Below are 18,407 nucleotides of genomic sequence, written 5' to 3'. Positions count from 1 at the left end.
CTTCATTTAAACTTTATTTTCCCATTAACTTCTCCATCTCTTTCTTTCATTTCAATATCTAAATTTTGTCATGGCAACAATTACTACGGCAGTCAACGTCCTTCAAAAAATTGATTACATAATGCAAAACCCCAAATCCCCTAAAAACAAAAACAAGCAAACAAAACACAACATGCCAAAGGCCAGAGGAAAGGGGGAAAAAATAATAAAAAAAAAAGCAGTTATTTATCCTAAAAGGAAAAACACACACCTCTGCAAAATAACTGCCATTCAAATTTTGGAATTGAAGCTAGTAGTTAAAAATTTGTTTTTGTTAAATACTCAAAGAAGGAGTAGTATAAGTGATTGTTTTCCCCTTAATTACCAGTGCCATTTGCACAGACTTCTCATTTTTGACTGTGGAACAGCTTATAGGATAATGTAATCCAAACTAGTCAATACATCATGTAACAAGTAAGCTTATTGTCAACAGAACAAGCATATATACACACACGTGTAAGAGAACAGAGGAAGGGAAAAATCACAGAGACATGAGCATTTTTGAAAAGGGTCACCATAAGTTAAAAAAAATTTTTTTTTAAAAGAAATATAATCTGAAATGCCAAGAACTTTGCTAAAGTAAAAAGTAGAAAAGCATGTAAAGATCACCATATTGCTGCATTTCATGTGTCTTATATTTAAAACACATTAGCCAGAAGACTAATAGCCCTTTGGCTTGAGCAGCATTGTAACTGGACGAGTATTTTTCACACCATAGAAATAGTTAATACACTCCAGAATATTTTCGATTTTTATATTACATCTGTCAGGACTGTACATTCTACCTTTTACAACACTGTCCTGATGGGGGGGCTTCAGTCTATGGTAAAACAATAAGTGTGTTCATAACCAGATATCCATCTAAATTTAGAGCATGGCAGGCAATCAAGCATGCAAATACTAAAATGTTGCTGTTCTTGATCCTTCTTTGCAATGACAGATTCTAGCTAAAATATACCAACTAATTTTCCTTTAACATTTCTAGAAGCATCATGCTATTTTGGATTTGGGTAATACAAACCAGTTTCTATGAACAAACTTCATTACCTCAACAAAGCAGGACACATTCAAGCCTCAAAAGCAGTCATTGGAAGCATGAGTTTCTCCTCAATTTATATTCTTACTACATACTTTGCCCAGTTAAATTTGAGTAAGCTATGAAGTTGCTAAAACGTACTAAAGGAACTCTTCATGTAGCACTAGTGTAGATAAATCTATAGCACAGACTTTCAAATTATAGCCAGAGACTTTTCATGTTCCACAGACTGTTTTTCTATTGATCCCTACTCCAAAATTCAGATTGACTTCCAGTTTACTAACTAGCATTCCCCATCAATGCTGAAAACCTTTTGCAAGTTTACAACATCAGAAAGGGGAAAACCCACTCAATTTCAGCATGACCTCTTAGTCAAGATTTCACAGATATCCTGATCTCCATGCCAGTGAAGGCAGACAAATTTTAAACTAATGTGCCAAGAAGACAGTATTAATCAAGAAATCAATAAATTGCCAGACTAAGAACATGACAGAGTTCTTCAGACTTTTTCCCTTGAAATTTTGTTTCTGTGTATAATTAAATTTTTTAGCGTTTTAATTTGTAGGTTTTTTACTAGTGTTCCAAATAACATTTTTGTTAAAATAGAGTAATAACAAATTCCTTAAAGCATTCTGATAACTGAATAATATTTAATGATAAGCAAGTAGTACACAACACCTGATAAAAATGTATCTGACTTATAGTGTCAGCATTTTAAATTAATTGAAGATTTCAGCTTGCTGATGTAAATGTCAGAATAGCAAAATGATGACTGTTTGGCTAACTGGGGCAGGGAAGTAGAAGAGCCAAACCCACCCTTTTAAAGAACAGTAAAGGTTAAGAAAGAGAATGGCATAACCATTTTTAAATTCAGAGTAACATTTTCAAAACAAACAAAACAAAAACTAAACTTATGAAATGCTGCCTGCCAAGCCATCAGTCCATCTCTTCAGCGTCAACCTCACATGTTGTCAGACAGAACAACTTTAAATGGAACCCAGGCTCATGATAAGCAGAGTGCTTTAGCTGTCATCATTCCCAGCTCTGGCAAGCCTTCAACCTATCCAGAGGTTTGTCTAGCTGTTGTGGGAAACTGCTGGTTAGTGCTACCTGCTCAAGTGGCTCCTTGGGCCACTCCAACACAACAGTCCGAGACTATTTCCTGTCTGCCATGGAAAAATGTACGTTTCTCAAAATTTAAGACTTCTGTAGGGAACAAAAATTTCAATACTTTGCAGCTCTAGCAATTCAGTTTCTCTTTTTTTCCCCCACCTAGAAGCCAATAAAACGATGAATGACAGGTTCTTTTGCATACTTTAATGTATAGGTACCAAACACTGTCTGTGTCCTACACAAGGTAAGTGCGAGATTCTTACCAAAGCATCTGCTACTGCCTCTTCCACGTCAGAACCTGTGTTCAGAACTCGCATAGCACTAACTGATGATGACAATCTACTTGACTGACTAATTCCAAAGCCGGTACCTGTTATAACAAGAAAAATTAATATAAAGAATTCAGTCAGAATAGCAACGTGGAGATGAATATCACAGTCACTTAAAAAAAACCCAAGCAGAAGAAAAGCATTTGCTTAACATTCCTAAAAAATTATGTAGTGGCTAAAATACTGGTTATTTTCATTGTGAAGTCCTTACTGGTGCAGCGAAAAGTAAGAAATGAAGAAAAAACCCAGAGTCATATACAAACATTCTATTCCAATATCACAGCGAAAAACACCCCACAAAATGCTCTTAACGGAAAGAACATTTTTTTTTTTTTTTTAAATTAATGTCTTCTTCATTTTGGGTTTTTGTTTTCATTTAAAAAGAAACCAAACACAATAGGAAGGCTATTGAGAATGCTGATTAGAAAACTACATGCAGAAAGAATGCTCTACAAATACTGAAAAACAGTAAACTAAAAAAAGTTCTTCTGCAAGTAAAAATAAAATTATTGTTGTTAAGGAAGAAAAGGACTAACACTGAAGGGTGGGGGTGGAGACGAAATCTAGCAACATAAACACATCTATCTGGATTATTAAAACCACAAAACTGAATATAAATAATGCTTTTTAAAACTATGAGAATAACCAAGTGGGTGGGGAAAAAAAATATCCAAGATGACTGCACAGATGACAGCAAAGTGTACTCATCCTTCACCTGTAGCCCCATAAACATCAGGAGTGTAGAGGGCACCAGTGGATCTGGAGTGATGTCTGGAAGCTGCAATAATAGGATCATATAAACCCTATCTATTACCATAGAATGAAAGTGCTGCAATAGTTGCTTAGATGAACAACAGAATGTTTATCAACAAGATTCAACTTTAGCACAAGAAACTAAGTATTACAAAGAAGGCAAAAGCTTCAGGGAAGGTCTTTGATTGTATAGAATATGATTATAAAGAATTATATAGGTTTATATACACTGGGCATTTCATGCATTTTTTTTTTAATTTAAAAGATTAAGAGCAGATCAAAAGCAGGTATGTTTAAGTTCAAAGAAAAAAATGCGTAGACACACATGCGCGCGCACACACACACAAACAGAATCCTCAGAAATATCTAAAAAGTTGCACTGATACAGGCCTTCCATTGTAGAGTTAACTCAATTCTACGTGCTGAAGTCAGAGCCAGAACTCACGTACCAAACATTATCTGCAAAAAGTGACTCCAGCACTGTGTGGGCAGCTGACAATCTGTATAAACTTGAGTTCTTGCCTATGTGCAGGTAAGTTAACCTCAGCTAAAACTCATTACTATGTAGATGAAAGTTAAAATTATTAAATTTCAATCAAAAGTTTAAAATAATTTAATGCAATTAACAGTTCAAATATGTATTGTTTTCTTTAAATAAATAAAAAAAATGTGAAATTGAAACATTTATGTTAGTTACTATAGCTTATTACGACTCTTTAAAGCTATGGAAACTGAGAACCAAAGATCCTTAAGGACTTTTGAATAAAACTGAGTACCTTCCTTCTGGCACTTGCATAAAACTGGTCTTCTACAGACTCTAAAGAAGTTACCTCACCATTGCTAATATTTTATTTCTGTAACCAAGTAAGTTTAAATTTTAAACAATTCACCTTCTTTCTTCAGTTCACTTAAGTTAGAATTTTACAGCCAGGTATGATTTAATAAATAACTGTAAATACAAATATTTCACACCTTTTGGATAGATGAATAAATAGAAACCAGGAATCAAATGAATCATCCTTTACTCTGATTAATACAGACAATTTAAGAGTCTGATTTGAATCAAATAGCCCTGACAGGGACCAAATCACATTTGGGGAAGCATACCTCTTTTAACCTGAGTGAACTCCAAAATAATCCTAAATCCTGTAAAGGTCCCGGAAACAACATTGTGGTTTTGCCACTAAGTTCTCTACTCCTTACATAAGGCACATCAATGTATTTTATTTCAAACTAAACCTGTATGAAGTTGTTTACCTAGGGAATTTTATTTTGCAAATAATGCTTTGTGGAATACTTGTTTTTTCAGAAATTATGTCTCAGCATGGAAAAAGAGACAGGACAGAGGATGTCAAAACATAGGTATCAAGGCTGATAGAGCTTTAAATACAAGCAATAATGGGATAAACCTTTCTATTTCTTTCCATCAACAAGTCCTGAAAATTAAAGGTACAATTAAAAAATCAAACTTTAGGCATACAATTGAAGATGATCCTGTCCCCATATACATTTGAAATATCCTGGACAAGTTTTTTTAAGACAGTGAAAGGAAACACTATGTTGGATCAAACATATCAAAGCATATTTTCAAGAATATTCTTTGTACCTCTCAAATTGCAGAAACTGTGCAAGGATTTACTTTTGTAGTTTTGGTTTTTTTAAAGATTAATCAAAATAAGACTTTAAATGGACTCAAAATAATATAATTTCTTAGCTACAATATGGAAATTATACTAGTCTGATATTTAACATTAACTACAACAGAAAAATAGGCACTTCCACATAAATTACAAATCACTTGCTTCTCAGAGTGGCTGCTATCTCCCAGTTTACAATCTTATGCTGAGATGTGAGATTACATAAACACTTCACACCAATGTATACAGAGAAGCAATTACGTAGTATCTGGCTCATTTTACGCCCCAAAAGGCTTAGTATTTGTAAGCAAAAATTTCAGTGCTGAGAATCAGACGCAATAGAAATTACATTCCTCCTTCCAATCCCACGTAAAACTGTCTCTAGCTACAAACACAGAGCTGAATTTGTTTTATTTCATCTTCCACTTGTACCCTTGAAAAACATTAAAGTCATTGTTTTTGATAGAAGTTAATAGCATCCCATAAGACAAAACTGGTCCAAGAAAACACTGGATGACATTTGAAATCATTCAAAGAAGTCATACTAGAAGGAATCCTCAGAATCCTCATTTATTCCAAGTATAGTTGCCTTTTGTTTTTTTAAAAACGACACTGGATTCCTTCCCATGCACGCTACTTTGCATTCTCTGTGCTATCACACAATTCAACCTATTGTATATTTATAGGTACTGTTTTGGATATCTGAATACAAAAACTAAACTCCATCAATAAAAACAAAACCTCAAGTAGCATCCGTCCCAATGACCCATCTTATGGTATTCGTTTAATACACATTTCTTAAGATAACAAGCATTTGACCACATGTAAAATGTAAATCAGATCTCATATGCATGCAACTGAAGTCAAGTCATAAGGCAGCAAAAGCAGCACAAAAAGATCTGGAAAATACCCTCATTTTCAAAAGAAAAGAAGTGTGTGTACTACAACACAGTCTGCCAGCTGTGTTTTACTAAAAGATACAAGTTTACTAACAGATCCTGCATAATGTCTACTTTTAATTTAATTTCCCAATTAAATAGCAACTGGGCAAATTAGCATTAGTTATTGAAACAGCTTTCATTCAATTAATCTGTACTTTCCCAATAAAACCATGGTTGACAGGAAGCATACTGCCTTAACAGACCACAATAGGCTTCCAATGCTAATTAGTACAGTTGGGTGCCTCAGTTTGAGATAGAAACCAGAGATTTACTATTTTCAGACTATGTTTAATAGCTAGTATTACAAAGTCCTTAAATGAAAGCTACACTTGAACAAAGAAAACAAGAAGGATACATATTGAAGACTAACTCAGACAAAGATTAACACTAAAAAAGATCAGTTTTAGATATAATCTTAAAGAGGCAGTTTTGTATTACCAAAAAAATCAAAAAAAAAAAAACCTAAACAACCCAATATGTAAAAAGAGTTCTATCAACTACCACCATCACAGTAACCCTGACAAGGATACAGGGAGATGAGAAGTGTCCCTAGTCCTTAACCAAGAGTATGTTAATTATAAGCTAATATTACTACGCCTTGTTGACATTTCGGAAAGATACAACAGTTTGACAATCTTGCAAAATCTCTTAAGCATCAGGCCAATGAGCTGAAATATTAAGTGAAACCAAAACTTTTGCTTATAGCAGCTCTAGAAATGAGGACTGAATGTAGCTATGTATGTGTGAAAGTTTTCAGTTCCTCTTCTTCCCTCTGTAACAACAGCTGCTACTTCAATTATTTATTACTTGTTCTACACAGATAAAAAGTAAACTTCAGAACAGTACTTTGGTCATCTACTTGTATAAAGACTTCACTACTTGCCCTGTTCATTTCTAGAAAATGGAAAGCAGCCTCAAAATACAGTTCTGCTTCAGTAGATTGGTCCCTTATCTACACCATTATATTTACTTACTTTAATAGCAAAAAGTTAAAATTTTTATTATTTTTTGACACAATACAGTGATGACAATACAACTAAGGAGACAAAGAATGAAGTGTATTTTCTTCTTATACACTGAAATGATTCCTTGACTAGGGAGCAATTTTGAATAATAGCAGACCCTAGCTGTTAGTGCAGAGAAAGGCAGGGGATGACAGCCACACTACAGTCTTTGCTCTAGTTGGTCAGTGAGAAATGGATTATCTAGCTGCACCCAAGCAACGAGTGCTGTAATTAAAAGAGAAATACATTAATTAAAAAAAACCAACCAAACAAACAAAAACCCCAAAAAACTTTCCAAAAGCAGAATTGCCCTTTCAAAAAACGGATCTAGACACTGATTATCACGCACCTTTCCAGACTTGGTATTTAAGATAAGACTAACACTAGCAAAGCGTTTATTTTTCAAGTGTGCAACCCATTCACGCATTGGTCAATTCTTCATCGAATTAAGTGGTGAGTGAGCCAAAGGAAGGGAAAATCATGGTGGCTGGCTACAAGCTAAATGAAGGAGGCACGGATTCGTTAGGTGCAAATAATGAAGGGCAAAGACAGCCATGCAAAACAAGGGGCTCCGAGTACTTACCAAGGGGTGGAAAAGAGCGGACAGGGCTTGTGTCCCTGCTACTTTCACGGCTGGCCTCCCGACTGCACCCCTGACTCACACTAGGCCGAGGAATGCGGCTGCCTCGTGCTAGTATGATTCAGGGTACAGACAAACAGCAGCACAGAAGGGAGAAGACATAAGAAAAGTTGCAGTTTTAATGCAATTCTGTTTTGCAGTAAGATCAAAGACGTATTTCTAAGAAAAGACACTGACGATCATGTTGTATTATAAGTGACAACTGTTTCCATGCACTCTCTTGATTGTGCTGGATTACAGTAAGTGTAGCCAGTTCAATGAAATTATTTCTTTGCACAGCTAAAAATGGGGATTTACTAACTCTTTACAGAATGGTTGAAAAGCCTCTTGAAAAGGATGGGGAGGAAACAAGTAACAAAAAATATGAACAGGGTATTGATTCAGAACTGCTCAAGATCAAGTTAATCAACAGTAACGCAAATAAAACAACCCCACAGCTTTCTAAAGAAGGAAAATATAAAGTTAATACAGCTAAGATAAAAATCAAAATACAAAATGAAGAACAGCAGCAATGACATTAAAAACAACTGATATTTTTTAATAATACTGTTTGTAATAAAGTGTAATCAGGTTATACCGTGAGGTTTAAGCAGTATGACATTCATTTTTGTATCATAGAAGCATACACATGCACACACAATTATGGAAAAGACACACAAAAGTAATGAAGAAATTCATCTTTTCAAAATAGTATCACCCCTTCATTCAATAGATGGGGGTATTTTGGGGGTGGGGATAAGAAATGAAGAAAAGTGAAAGACAGAAGGAAGACAGAGAGGTGAGGAAAAGAACAACTACTGCATTCTGACAGTGAAAAATTAGTTTCAGCTTAAATTTAAAACTGTCATGTATATCAAAGACCAGCCTCAGAAAACAGGCATGTTTCCAATTTTTATCAATATGTATTCTAATTTTATCATCCACCTATAACTAAACACAAGCTGTGGATCTCCAGCACTTAAAGTAAGAAGGGCTATAAAGAAACCAAGTGTTATTCAGTGATTCTTACCTACTGACAATCTAGAAGGACTAGCTTCTCTACTGCATCCCTGACTTCGTGGTATTTTGCTTCGTTTTTGTGCAGTTGCAGGATTCACTAACACTCTCTGAACTCCTGTGTTCACAGTGGACAGTGTGGTGGTTGTCAAAACTCTTCCGGGAGACCCAGACCTACTGCCAGCTGAAGGTAAAAGGAATAAATATAAATAACAGCACAGAAGATAAAACAACCATGGTTAAAAAGAAAAAAAATGCTTCAAGTTAGTAGGAAAGTGGTGGTAGATTGAAATGGTCTGGAAAAACTTACAAGGTAAAAAATGTGAAATAGAAACCTCTGGTCCAAGTTCTTACAGCACTACATACAAATAGATAAAATTATCAATGCAAAGAAGCACTTGGCATGGTATTTAGCACTAGATACGCTCAAAAAACCATAAATAACATATCTAGTCCTCAACAACAACTCCAATGTCCCTAACATTAACATCGGTGTGTTCATTTCTTAAGCTACATAGTCCCACTAATCATATTTTCTATTAAAAAAGAAAGAAAAAAACCTCTTCTCCCTCGCTTTTAAAAGCATGGACTCTTCAAGCACCACTCTCTGAGAAGTTAAATAAAGTGTCATTGAAGACAATTAAAATTCTCATGTTCATTTCTGTGGAGGTTACCCCACAAATTTGAAGAAAACTTTCAATTAGTTTTAAACAAACTAAAAAAAAAATTAATTAAGACATATTTAAGCATCTTATATTTTATTAATCAAAACTGTACATTACAAAGTGCTATAAATGTTCATTTCAAGACACTGTACTCACTACCAGAAACTGGTCACTGATCCCTAATTTCAATATTTCAGTTACAGAAAATTGAAGTTCTAAGCCCTAACAAAGAATCCATTCTTCTCTAGTTATAACCAATTTATACTACCAGTTGATATGTTGTTTCCAGCTGCAGAATTCAAGAAGTCTGACCAAATGAAAAGCAAAACATCATTTTAACCAAAGGTTAATTACATACAGATACAAGCCTTTCATTAATCTTTTAAAAATAATCAGTCATGTATGACCACAGCTATGCTATCAGATCTATAGATTTAGCATGCAACATCTCAAGTGAGTTTCATGGGTTACTTCTTATGAGGCACATTTAAAAAAAAAGATACAATTTGATCAAAGCTTGACTATATGGGAAAAGAAACAAAATCCCCAAAAAATAAAATATATGTTGGGTGGAAGGGAGAAAACTAAAACAATGTACCATGCATATACTTTCAGATTCATTGTTTGAATTCAAACTTGAAATGATTATTTAGCAAAATCCCTTTTCAAACTATGGACCTATTCAGCAGAAATGGTAAATTAAATATACACAGCCTGGAAAAAACAAGCATAACTTCTATAGCAAAAAAAGAATACGCAAATCTATAAAATTGCTGTGGTCTGCAAAAATTAAGGGTTTGGCAGTTTCTTTATATCAGGGCATTTCAACTTAGAGCTGATATTATTATAAGTTTTTTCTAGCCTCCAATATTTTATATCCCTTTAAAACAATTAAAACATTGTAAAAGTTTTCACTGTGCCACAGACTTTTAGAAGATTTTCTTCAGTATATCAGAAACCTGAAAACTTACTCTTCTCACAACACTCAAAGAAATGCAGCCTCTCACTCTAGTACTTTATCTTTCTATCGTCTAACCTGCAAAGTGTACCACTATAGCATAAATAAGCCAAATGAAGCTTAATAGCCTGAAAATATTATGCTAATAACATTGTCATCCTGTTGTCAGTACTACCACCAGCAATAGATCCAAGCGAACTGAATGATGAAAGAAGGATAACTGAAACAAGTATTCCAAAATGACAAAACCCTCCCATCTCTACTGCATTCTAAATAAGGATTACATCCAATTAGGTAAGTGCGGCATATGGAAAAAAAGCGAGCCAGAATTTCTGCTGAATAGGGTCCCTAAATGAGGTATGTCGAACAGGTGATCAAACAATGACGTATACACAAATTCTGTAGACTCTTACCACCAATGGGGTTAGCAGACTGTGATCCTGAACAAGTGTAAAGGCAGGATTAGGGTAGGGGTTTATAATCCATGAAGAGGGAGGGAGCAGAGCAGTTTAAAAAATGGATGGCAAATGGAAATAAGAAAGCTTTAGTCATTTCACACAGGAAAAAAAGCCACAAGGGGGTTATGCTAAAGCAGTGCTTTTAAGTAGCTTCCACAGTTGAAGAACTAAACTCAGATGCTATATGTACAAAGCAGATGAAGCAAAGCTGCACAAGCAAATACAATTCTTCAGTTTTCTAATCAACAACTGGATAATACTGAAGAATTAAATTTCAATTAAACATGAAACTGTAGCCTTCATATTACTTTAAAAGAATATTACATTGCCAAGAAGGTTCAAGAAGTTCAACAGCTGAACAAAAATTACACGCAAGGCGAAAACTTTTTTTTTTTTTTTTTTTTTTTTTGAGACAGACAGTAAAGGAACTGAACTGCAGGTGCGGTGGATGACAAAATAAAAAAAACTCACAATGACACAACTGAAAAGACTTGCATAGAATTTCAGGTTTTCCTCTTTAAAATTAATCTGAAGTATAAAAAGTAAGAATTTGTTTCCACTCAGAAATTTAATTCTTTTTCTCTGAATGAAGATTGTAATGTAATTTTATCACGCTGTGTTGAATTACCTGACAACCAAACAGGAAGGAGAGGAAAAAAATGGAACAATTTTTTTTCCATAGGTAAGAATACAATAACAAGCCATAGATTGTATATGCATTATTTTATGTTACAATTTAAAAATAGAAGAGGAAGAATAAAGGGCTTCTAAAACCCTAAAAAAGTATCTTTTTTAAAAGCATTCAAATTTGCAAGTCTTTCATAAAATGATCTTTGAACAAAAGTGCTAAAGAGTTGTAACCCTAAATTTACAAAAGCATCTGTGTTACAGTGATTTTTAAAAAATAAAAGCTTAAATCTAATATGAAGTTATTTTCCCACTATAAACTGGGGAACTAAAATAATCCCCTGTGTGGAAACATCAAACATCTCGCTCCCTACAGTACTGTGAAAATTTTCAGTCACATAAAAAAGCCTCACGCAAATAGCTGGCATGGAGTGCCTGAAAAATTCTCCTTTGCCTGTCCATTTGTATTTGCCCTGTTTATCTTCCTTAAAACATCTCAGAATTCTTATTCTCCCCCACTGACAGGTTATAATGAGCTATTTGAAGCCATCAGCTCTGAACAGAAGTAGTAATAAAAGGCTGTAAAGATGCATTCATGCATTTAATTTTCACACATCATCACTTGTAGACAAATCTAGTTATTTCAATATCATTCAACTTATATCTTTAGACATTAATACTGTGCAAAAATGAATTCTCTTGGGAAAAAAAAAGTGTCATTATTAGTAAAAAGAAACTGAAAAAGCTTCAGTTTGTTTCCCTGAATATACAGTCAGTTTAATTAATATCATATGACAATGATCATCACAAAAGTCTTATATTGCTACCTAAATTTAACCCCTCCCCAAACAGTTTATCAAACACCTTAACTTTTTTATAATTCACCAAATCTATTAAAAGTACAAAGGTATTTTCAAAAAGCTTATTTCAGAACTTTCCTAATACTAATGAAAACAGAGTTACAGATACTGCTTACAGCTTTTCATAAAGGGAAAAAGTGATTTGACAGGACTGTTACCTCTCCTCCATCTTAAAATATTAATCCACATAGTCTTTGCTTATGATACAGTGTTGTCAACACTGAAAACATAAAACAAGTTTTGCACAACCTTTGTCATAGCCAATAACCTGACTTTATTTTCAAGCTCTCATTCCACAAACACTTGTGGTATTAGAGCACTATCAAAGCCAAAAAAGACTTAAGAGAGCTTCTGTTATTGAATTTTATTATTTTATATTTATCTGTTCAGATATTTTGAAAGTTTTATTTCACAAAATCTAAAAGCATTGGATCAGGTTTGATCCAAGTGGATTGTTGGAAAATGAAGTAATGCAAAACTGAATGGGAAGTACTCTAACAGAAAAAAACCTCCAAAAGTCTTCTGCTTTTTTTTTAACCTCTAAAGTCATTCTATTCATGACAAATGCAGTCACTGCTATGAAGATAAATGCTTCTGCCATCAAACACAGAATTAAGGGTTTTTATTAAAAGAAAGTGGATATGGTTACTGATAGCAACATAATTGTACTGAAAAATTCAAAACCTGTATAATTTACTGGGTTTATACCATCAGACCTGACAAGCTATAGGACTGGTTAGTTTATTTTAATTATATTGTTAATTGGTCTTCCTTTCATTAATTTAATTGCATTTCACTTAATTAGACAAAGATGAGAATCTGAAAACACTACAGAGCTTAGTCTGCTGGAGACCTCAGATGTGTGAACAAATTGCTATGGGTCAACCAGTGCCAAAGAACGTGAGGTAATCAGGTCTTTTTAATCAATGACAGACTGCTCAGCTAGATCAGAAATTTTGCACTGGTTTCTAAACACACAAAGAAAATTACTGTGGTTTAGCTAACATACAGTAAATTGTTTGGTTTAACTCTTTGATTCAACAGAAGCTAAGTAACTGATTATAAATTTAGGATTTAGTGGTTTTATTCCAAAGAAGAGTTAAGTACAGGTAACAGCTGTAAATACAAAAAAAGAAATATATAACCAAGAGCTAGAGTAGCGCCTAGAGCTTAAAATGGAAAATAGATATTTCTGGCTGGAAAATAAGAACTTCTTGAAAAAATGAAAAATTTGGTTTTGGAGGTAACACCAAGGACACCATTCAGCCTACCCATTCTTCCATATTGCTCGTCCATGTGTCTCATGTAACTGACACAGAACTTTACTGGTTTGTGTTGGGGAGGTCAGAAAGGGGGGGAAAAGAATATTGAGAAGTTATAATTGAAGACAGAATTTAAGGATAGATTTAATTTCCTGTTACGTCATCTAATTTAATTGGTAAACTAAGACCTAACCTAGTATTTTGTCCAGAGAAAAACAACATGAATTCAAAAAGCATGCAAATACCACTGACCCAAAACACTGAAAAAAATACCTTCATTTTTGTCTGGCGATGATGAACCTAAGGCACAGAACAACAACTCAGTATGTAGCTTTTTTTTAAAATTAACTTTGACTGTAGCCATTGGTCAACGCATATATGCTTAAGCATTTGGCCTCTTTATCAGGTATAACTGACAAACAGAAAATACATACGCTGAGACTGTGACACCACTTTCGTTCTACTTCGTCCTCTGGAATCTGTTTTAGAATTTCCAATACCAACAGAAGGTGTCGAAAGCTTTGTTCGTACACGACCTATAAAAGAAAAATGGCATTAAATCAGTTTTTCACAGTAGAATGTAGAAAGCAAAGCATCAGTAGCATTTACTAATATTTTCTTAAGTTTCTGTAGATAAAAAAAGAAGCATAGCATAACTCAATTGGTGAAAATTCGCTTGGGATAAATAGTAGAAATTTGAACACCTTGAAGGACTTAATAGTTGAGGAATCAAAATACTTCTCCTCTGATGCTACATGTTTCAGTAACTAATTTACACATTATCGTTTAAACACCCTGAACTAACTAGCTAGTTCTTGCTTCCTAAATAAATAGGTTGTTTATATTTAAAAAGAGAAGTTTATTAAATATAGTAGGCAATGCTAATGTTGCTGCATCAGGTACAGTCTTCTCATGATTACTTGTGGTTGTAATTCTAGTTTTTCTATTGTAAAACTACAAAAAATATGTTGACTTTTTTTAATAGGGTTCTGAGGTTTCTTCCTAACGTCACTCCTCCTTTTAGAAAGCTAAATACAAGCCTTCCTATTACTGGAGATTCTACTGTTTTCCTAGCCACATTCATATAGACTTCTACAGGATGTCCCAAGCCTTTTACAGCATTTTGCAGAGACTAAGTACACTTAAGTACTTCTCACTGACAACATGATAAAAGGAAATACTAATCTCCTCAACAGACAGAAGAACTGAGGAGGAGACAGATTAAACTGAGTAGCTACAACTAAACCAATAGATTCACTTGCCTCTAGAACGCCAGACCATCTTGGGTTTGGGTTAAACCTTTCTGCATTAGCCATGTTCCTCATAACATTCAGAGTATACAATGAAATTACAAAAGAAAGGAAGACCCTAGTTGGATGAATTATAGGTAACTGAAAGATTATTCATAAAAGAAGTAGAGTTGTGTACTACATTTCCTAAGCCAACCTCTCAAAAAACAAAAAAATGAAACAAAACCCAAAACCATGCTAACCATAATTCTTACAAGTTGCAAGAACAAAACCCAAAAGACTTGTACAGAGTGGATCTAGTTCAACAAAGTAATCCACTTTTAAAACAGCAAATTAACATATTTTCTAGACATGTAGAGTCAGTATTTGACCCAGAAGAATTAGGTACACAGACTGTTATTTAGTTCTAGTCTCTTTAGGCTTTCCACAGCAGAATTTGGAGACCAACCAAGTTAATATTATTCATCCAAGTAGAGGGAATAGCCATAGATGAGAGTCTATAAGAAGAGAATCAGGATAAAGGAGGTTATTCACTAAACTATTAGAAAACAATACACTAGCAAGAACCGTTAGATTAACTAGTTGAAACTCTACTAGTTATCCCCGTGCAATGGCAATGTTTTCCCACCGAGTGCTGTGTGACTGCAAGGCATGTAACTGCATTCAGAATTTAGCCCAAAAAAACAGGAATACAGAGTGCCACTATTCCGATACTCTGTTAAATTATTGCTTGGAATCTGGTTCAATTTTACCAAAGTAAAAAAAAAACCAAAACAACCAAACAGTTTGTATTTGTGAGGCAAATGAACTGTTAACTCACTTGGAGTCTCTACATCCATTCACTAATGACAGCTTTAAATGTTAATAGCATATTGAAAATGAATTCCCAAGTCTCAAAGAGATGAGTAATAGTAGCACCTGCTTCCCAGAGCATGAACACATTTGATGAAATATTCTGTGACAAGATTTGCTTGAAAAAACAAATGCAAAATTATAAAGCTCCTATATTTTCACACTAAAAATGTTAAGCAATGATACTTCTACTGCAGATGAGTACTTGAGAATTAAAATAAATGCAAAAAAATTTTAAAAATACTACATGACAACCAAGTATTAGATGCATAAGCTATCTGGAGTTATGAACCTCCACAAAGCCCCAGAAAGACCACATTCTACTTTCAAAGCTTAATTTGTATCAATGAAAATATGAAGCTGAAAATATTAGCTATTCTAACAAAATATTTTCTTACCATCTTCAGAAGCTGTTCCTAAACAGAAAAAATAATAAAATACATGATATTCCAAACAATACTATGTCTCTCCAATTCCTTTTTGAGATTAATCTTATGAATCTTGACAAATTTTATCAAGAGGTCTAAAGCTTTTGCGTTGCAACTCCATAATTGAACTGAAGTTATCCAGAAACATCCATGCTATACTGTTAGCAATTTACAAGAACACAATATATAGCACTGCCTTTCAAACTTGTTACAAAAACCACCAAAAAATCAATAGAAAAAATAAATCTATAAGATAAGTCAACAAAATGACATGTACGGATCAAAACAGACATAAAAAATACTTTAGTGCAAGCTCTTCTGAAAATATAAAACATGTTATTATAAATTATCTCAGAGAAAAACACAAGGACAGTGTTTCCCACACTGGACAGTGATAATTTGATAGGAACTGCCAGCAAAGAGGATTTCTCAGAATTTAATCCATGATTACTCTGAAGATCTACATGCATACGATCAAGTTTTGCTCAGATAAGCAGAAGTAATGCGAGCTTGCTGAAACCAGATCACGATTGAACAAGTATGCCAAGCTTAACCAGGCTTGATTATGACAAAATGAGTTGGATAAATCTTTTTACTGACATCAGTACCTAGGAATTGATGGGAAGCTATCTAAACAGCAGTCCTTCCTCTCTCTAAATTCATTTGAAAAAAAATCTGATTATGGAATAAAATACATATTAGTAGTAAAAAAAAAAAAAAAAAAATGTTAAATGCCTCAAAAAAAGTCCAAGGGTATTTCCACTTTTGTTTTCTCTCTGCCATTGTTGCCTTGTAAGAGAACTACAATGATTAAAACATCTGTTAGTTTCTTTGGCTAGTCTGAACTTAAGTTTCTCAGCAAATCTGGCTATGGCTTTCTCATATTATACTATCTTCAAGGCTCTATTTTTAAAAACTACCCCCCCAAATCCAACATTCTTCCAGAGCTGGATCTTGGAAGGCAGGTTCTATGCAACACCTAAGTTAGGCTAACAGCTAGCTGCTCCTAAAAGGGGTGGTTCATGCTTCTCCTTCCTCTCTCCACCCTTCTGCTACCACCTGGTTTGGATGGCTAAAGGCTCATTGTCAGCTCTAAAAGAGTAACAGAGTAACAGAGTATTAGTCACTTTTGTTTTATGAAATCAGTTTTCTGGAGTTTGTTCACCTACAGTGATTGATAATGGAGCATTACAAGGCACTAGTGAAAGAAGTGGTAAAAACATGTGGCCAAGATTAGTGGGAAAAGGAAAAATGATTAGTTCCTCCTGGTGGTGGTTAGATCAGAGCAGCTATATCATACAACTACAGCTAGAAACCTAAGCTGCATTCATTCTGTCTCACACATCATCCCTACAGATATCTTCTAGGAAAAAACTCTCTTATTCTGATCAATTGGGTAGCACTTCCCCTACTATTTTTAAACAGATGTGTGGGACGCCATTAGTTGTGACTACTGATCTGAACAAAAGAAAAAACCTGCACCATGGCCCTAAGAACCCTTATTGCTGGTGACAACATGCAAAAGCTCAAGATTAAGTGTTCAGCACAGACAGTTATAAATAAATCCTATTATATGCAACATAAGGAAAACTGATATGGAAATAAGTGAGACAGACACTACTACCCTGTACTACCCACCACAAACCCCCTGATTTTATTAAAATAGATTTGCCATCTGTAATACTCAAAAATGGCTCAGATACTTCCAAAAAGTATCTCTCATGAAACTGATTATCTGTGCTTTGAAATGATTCAAGATTCTGGGCTTTAGAGATCTATCTTCTTACTGTTTTCATTTCTATTAAAAATATCACCTGCTTTGCTTCCAGTGAACTACTCATTCTTCAAAACATGTGCTGTTAATAAACCCATGTGACAAGAATTATTAAGTAAGTAGCAAACATAACGGACTTCAGTGTTCCCCAGCAATAAATTAGAACTAGAATTATCAGGCATCGAGCTGGGACTCTGTCACTTTATTATATGGGAAATATTACTTACACACATCTGAAACAGACAATTGCTATGAGAAGTCTGATTCTCAACTGCTTTGCAGTTAGGATAAAAATATATGACAACTCCCTCCATATGTGTAATACAGTGAATTAAGAAAGAGTAAGCACTAAAGCTTAGCTGGAATACTTGGTAAGCTATTTTACCAGGCAGGTTGTCTTAACAAACTATTCTTTACTAGAATTACATTGTAGTACAGGATTTACAGGCACTTCAAGTTAGGTAGCTAGACTAGATCTTGATAGAGTACTTTTGGAAGAAAAGATTTTAGGTTTTTGTTATTGTGTGGTTTTTTGGGTTGGGGTTTTTTTTAAATAATTGGTCAAGCATCTTCTGCTCTCCCACTGCTGTTCTGCCAAGAAGTCAAAAAGTTTGACTTTATAGGTAAAACTATGAAACACAATGGAACTAGAGCTAGTTAAAAGAAGTATGTATTGCTCAGAAAAGTGCTCTGTAATTAATATTTTTTTGAAAAAATCAGGAGTAACATTCAATGTCAGATAAAGTTTCTGTTGCTGATACAGACCAATCATCAAAAACATTGAC

General features: G+C 34.2%; 1 protein-coding gene across 47 annotated transcripts in view; it reads right to left on the bottom strand.

Annotated features, from left to right (window-relative positions):
- Window positions 1-18,407, bottom strand: part of CLASP2 (cytoplasmic linker associated protein 2) — a 146,879-nt gene that overhangs the window by 31,449 nt on the left and 97,023 nt on the right. For 7 of the 47 annotated variants that reach the window (XM_075745492.1, XM_075745498.1, XM_075745516.1 and 4 more), the window contains 7 exons: window positions 15,819-15,836; window positions 13,753-13,854; window positions 13,592-13,618; window positions 8,502-8,672; window positions 7,436-7,543; window positions 3,233-3,295; window positions 2,452-2,558 (listed from right to left, as the gene is read on the bottom strand). In XM_075745492.1, the coding sequence (XP_075601607.1) occupies window positions 2,452-2,558; window positions 3,233-3,295; window positions 7,436-7,543; window positions 8,502-8,672; window positions 13,592-13,618; window positions 13,753-13,854; window positions 15,819-15,836 (596 nt within the window). The remainder of the gene's footprint in view (window positions 1-2,451; window positions 2,559-3,232; window positions 3,296-7,435; window positions 7,544-8,501; window positions 8,673-13,591; window positions 13,619-13,752; window positions 13,855-15,818; window positions 15,837-18,407) is intronic. The other 40 variants (XM_075745510.1, XM_075745508.1, XM_075745504.1 and 37 more) reach the window with 11 other exon arrangements.

The sequence above is a fragment of the Balearica regulorum genome, chromosome 2 (genome assembly GCF_011004875.1).
Source record: "Balearica regulorum gibbericeps isolate bBalReg1 chromosome 2, bBalReg1.pri, whole genome shotgun sequence".
In the NCBI taxonomy this organism is placed as follows: domain Eukaryota; kingdom Metazoa; phylum Chordata; class Aves; order Gruiformes; family Gruidae; genus Balearica; species Balearica regulorum.
This window is presented reverse-complemented; position numbering and strand designations above follow the sequence as displayed.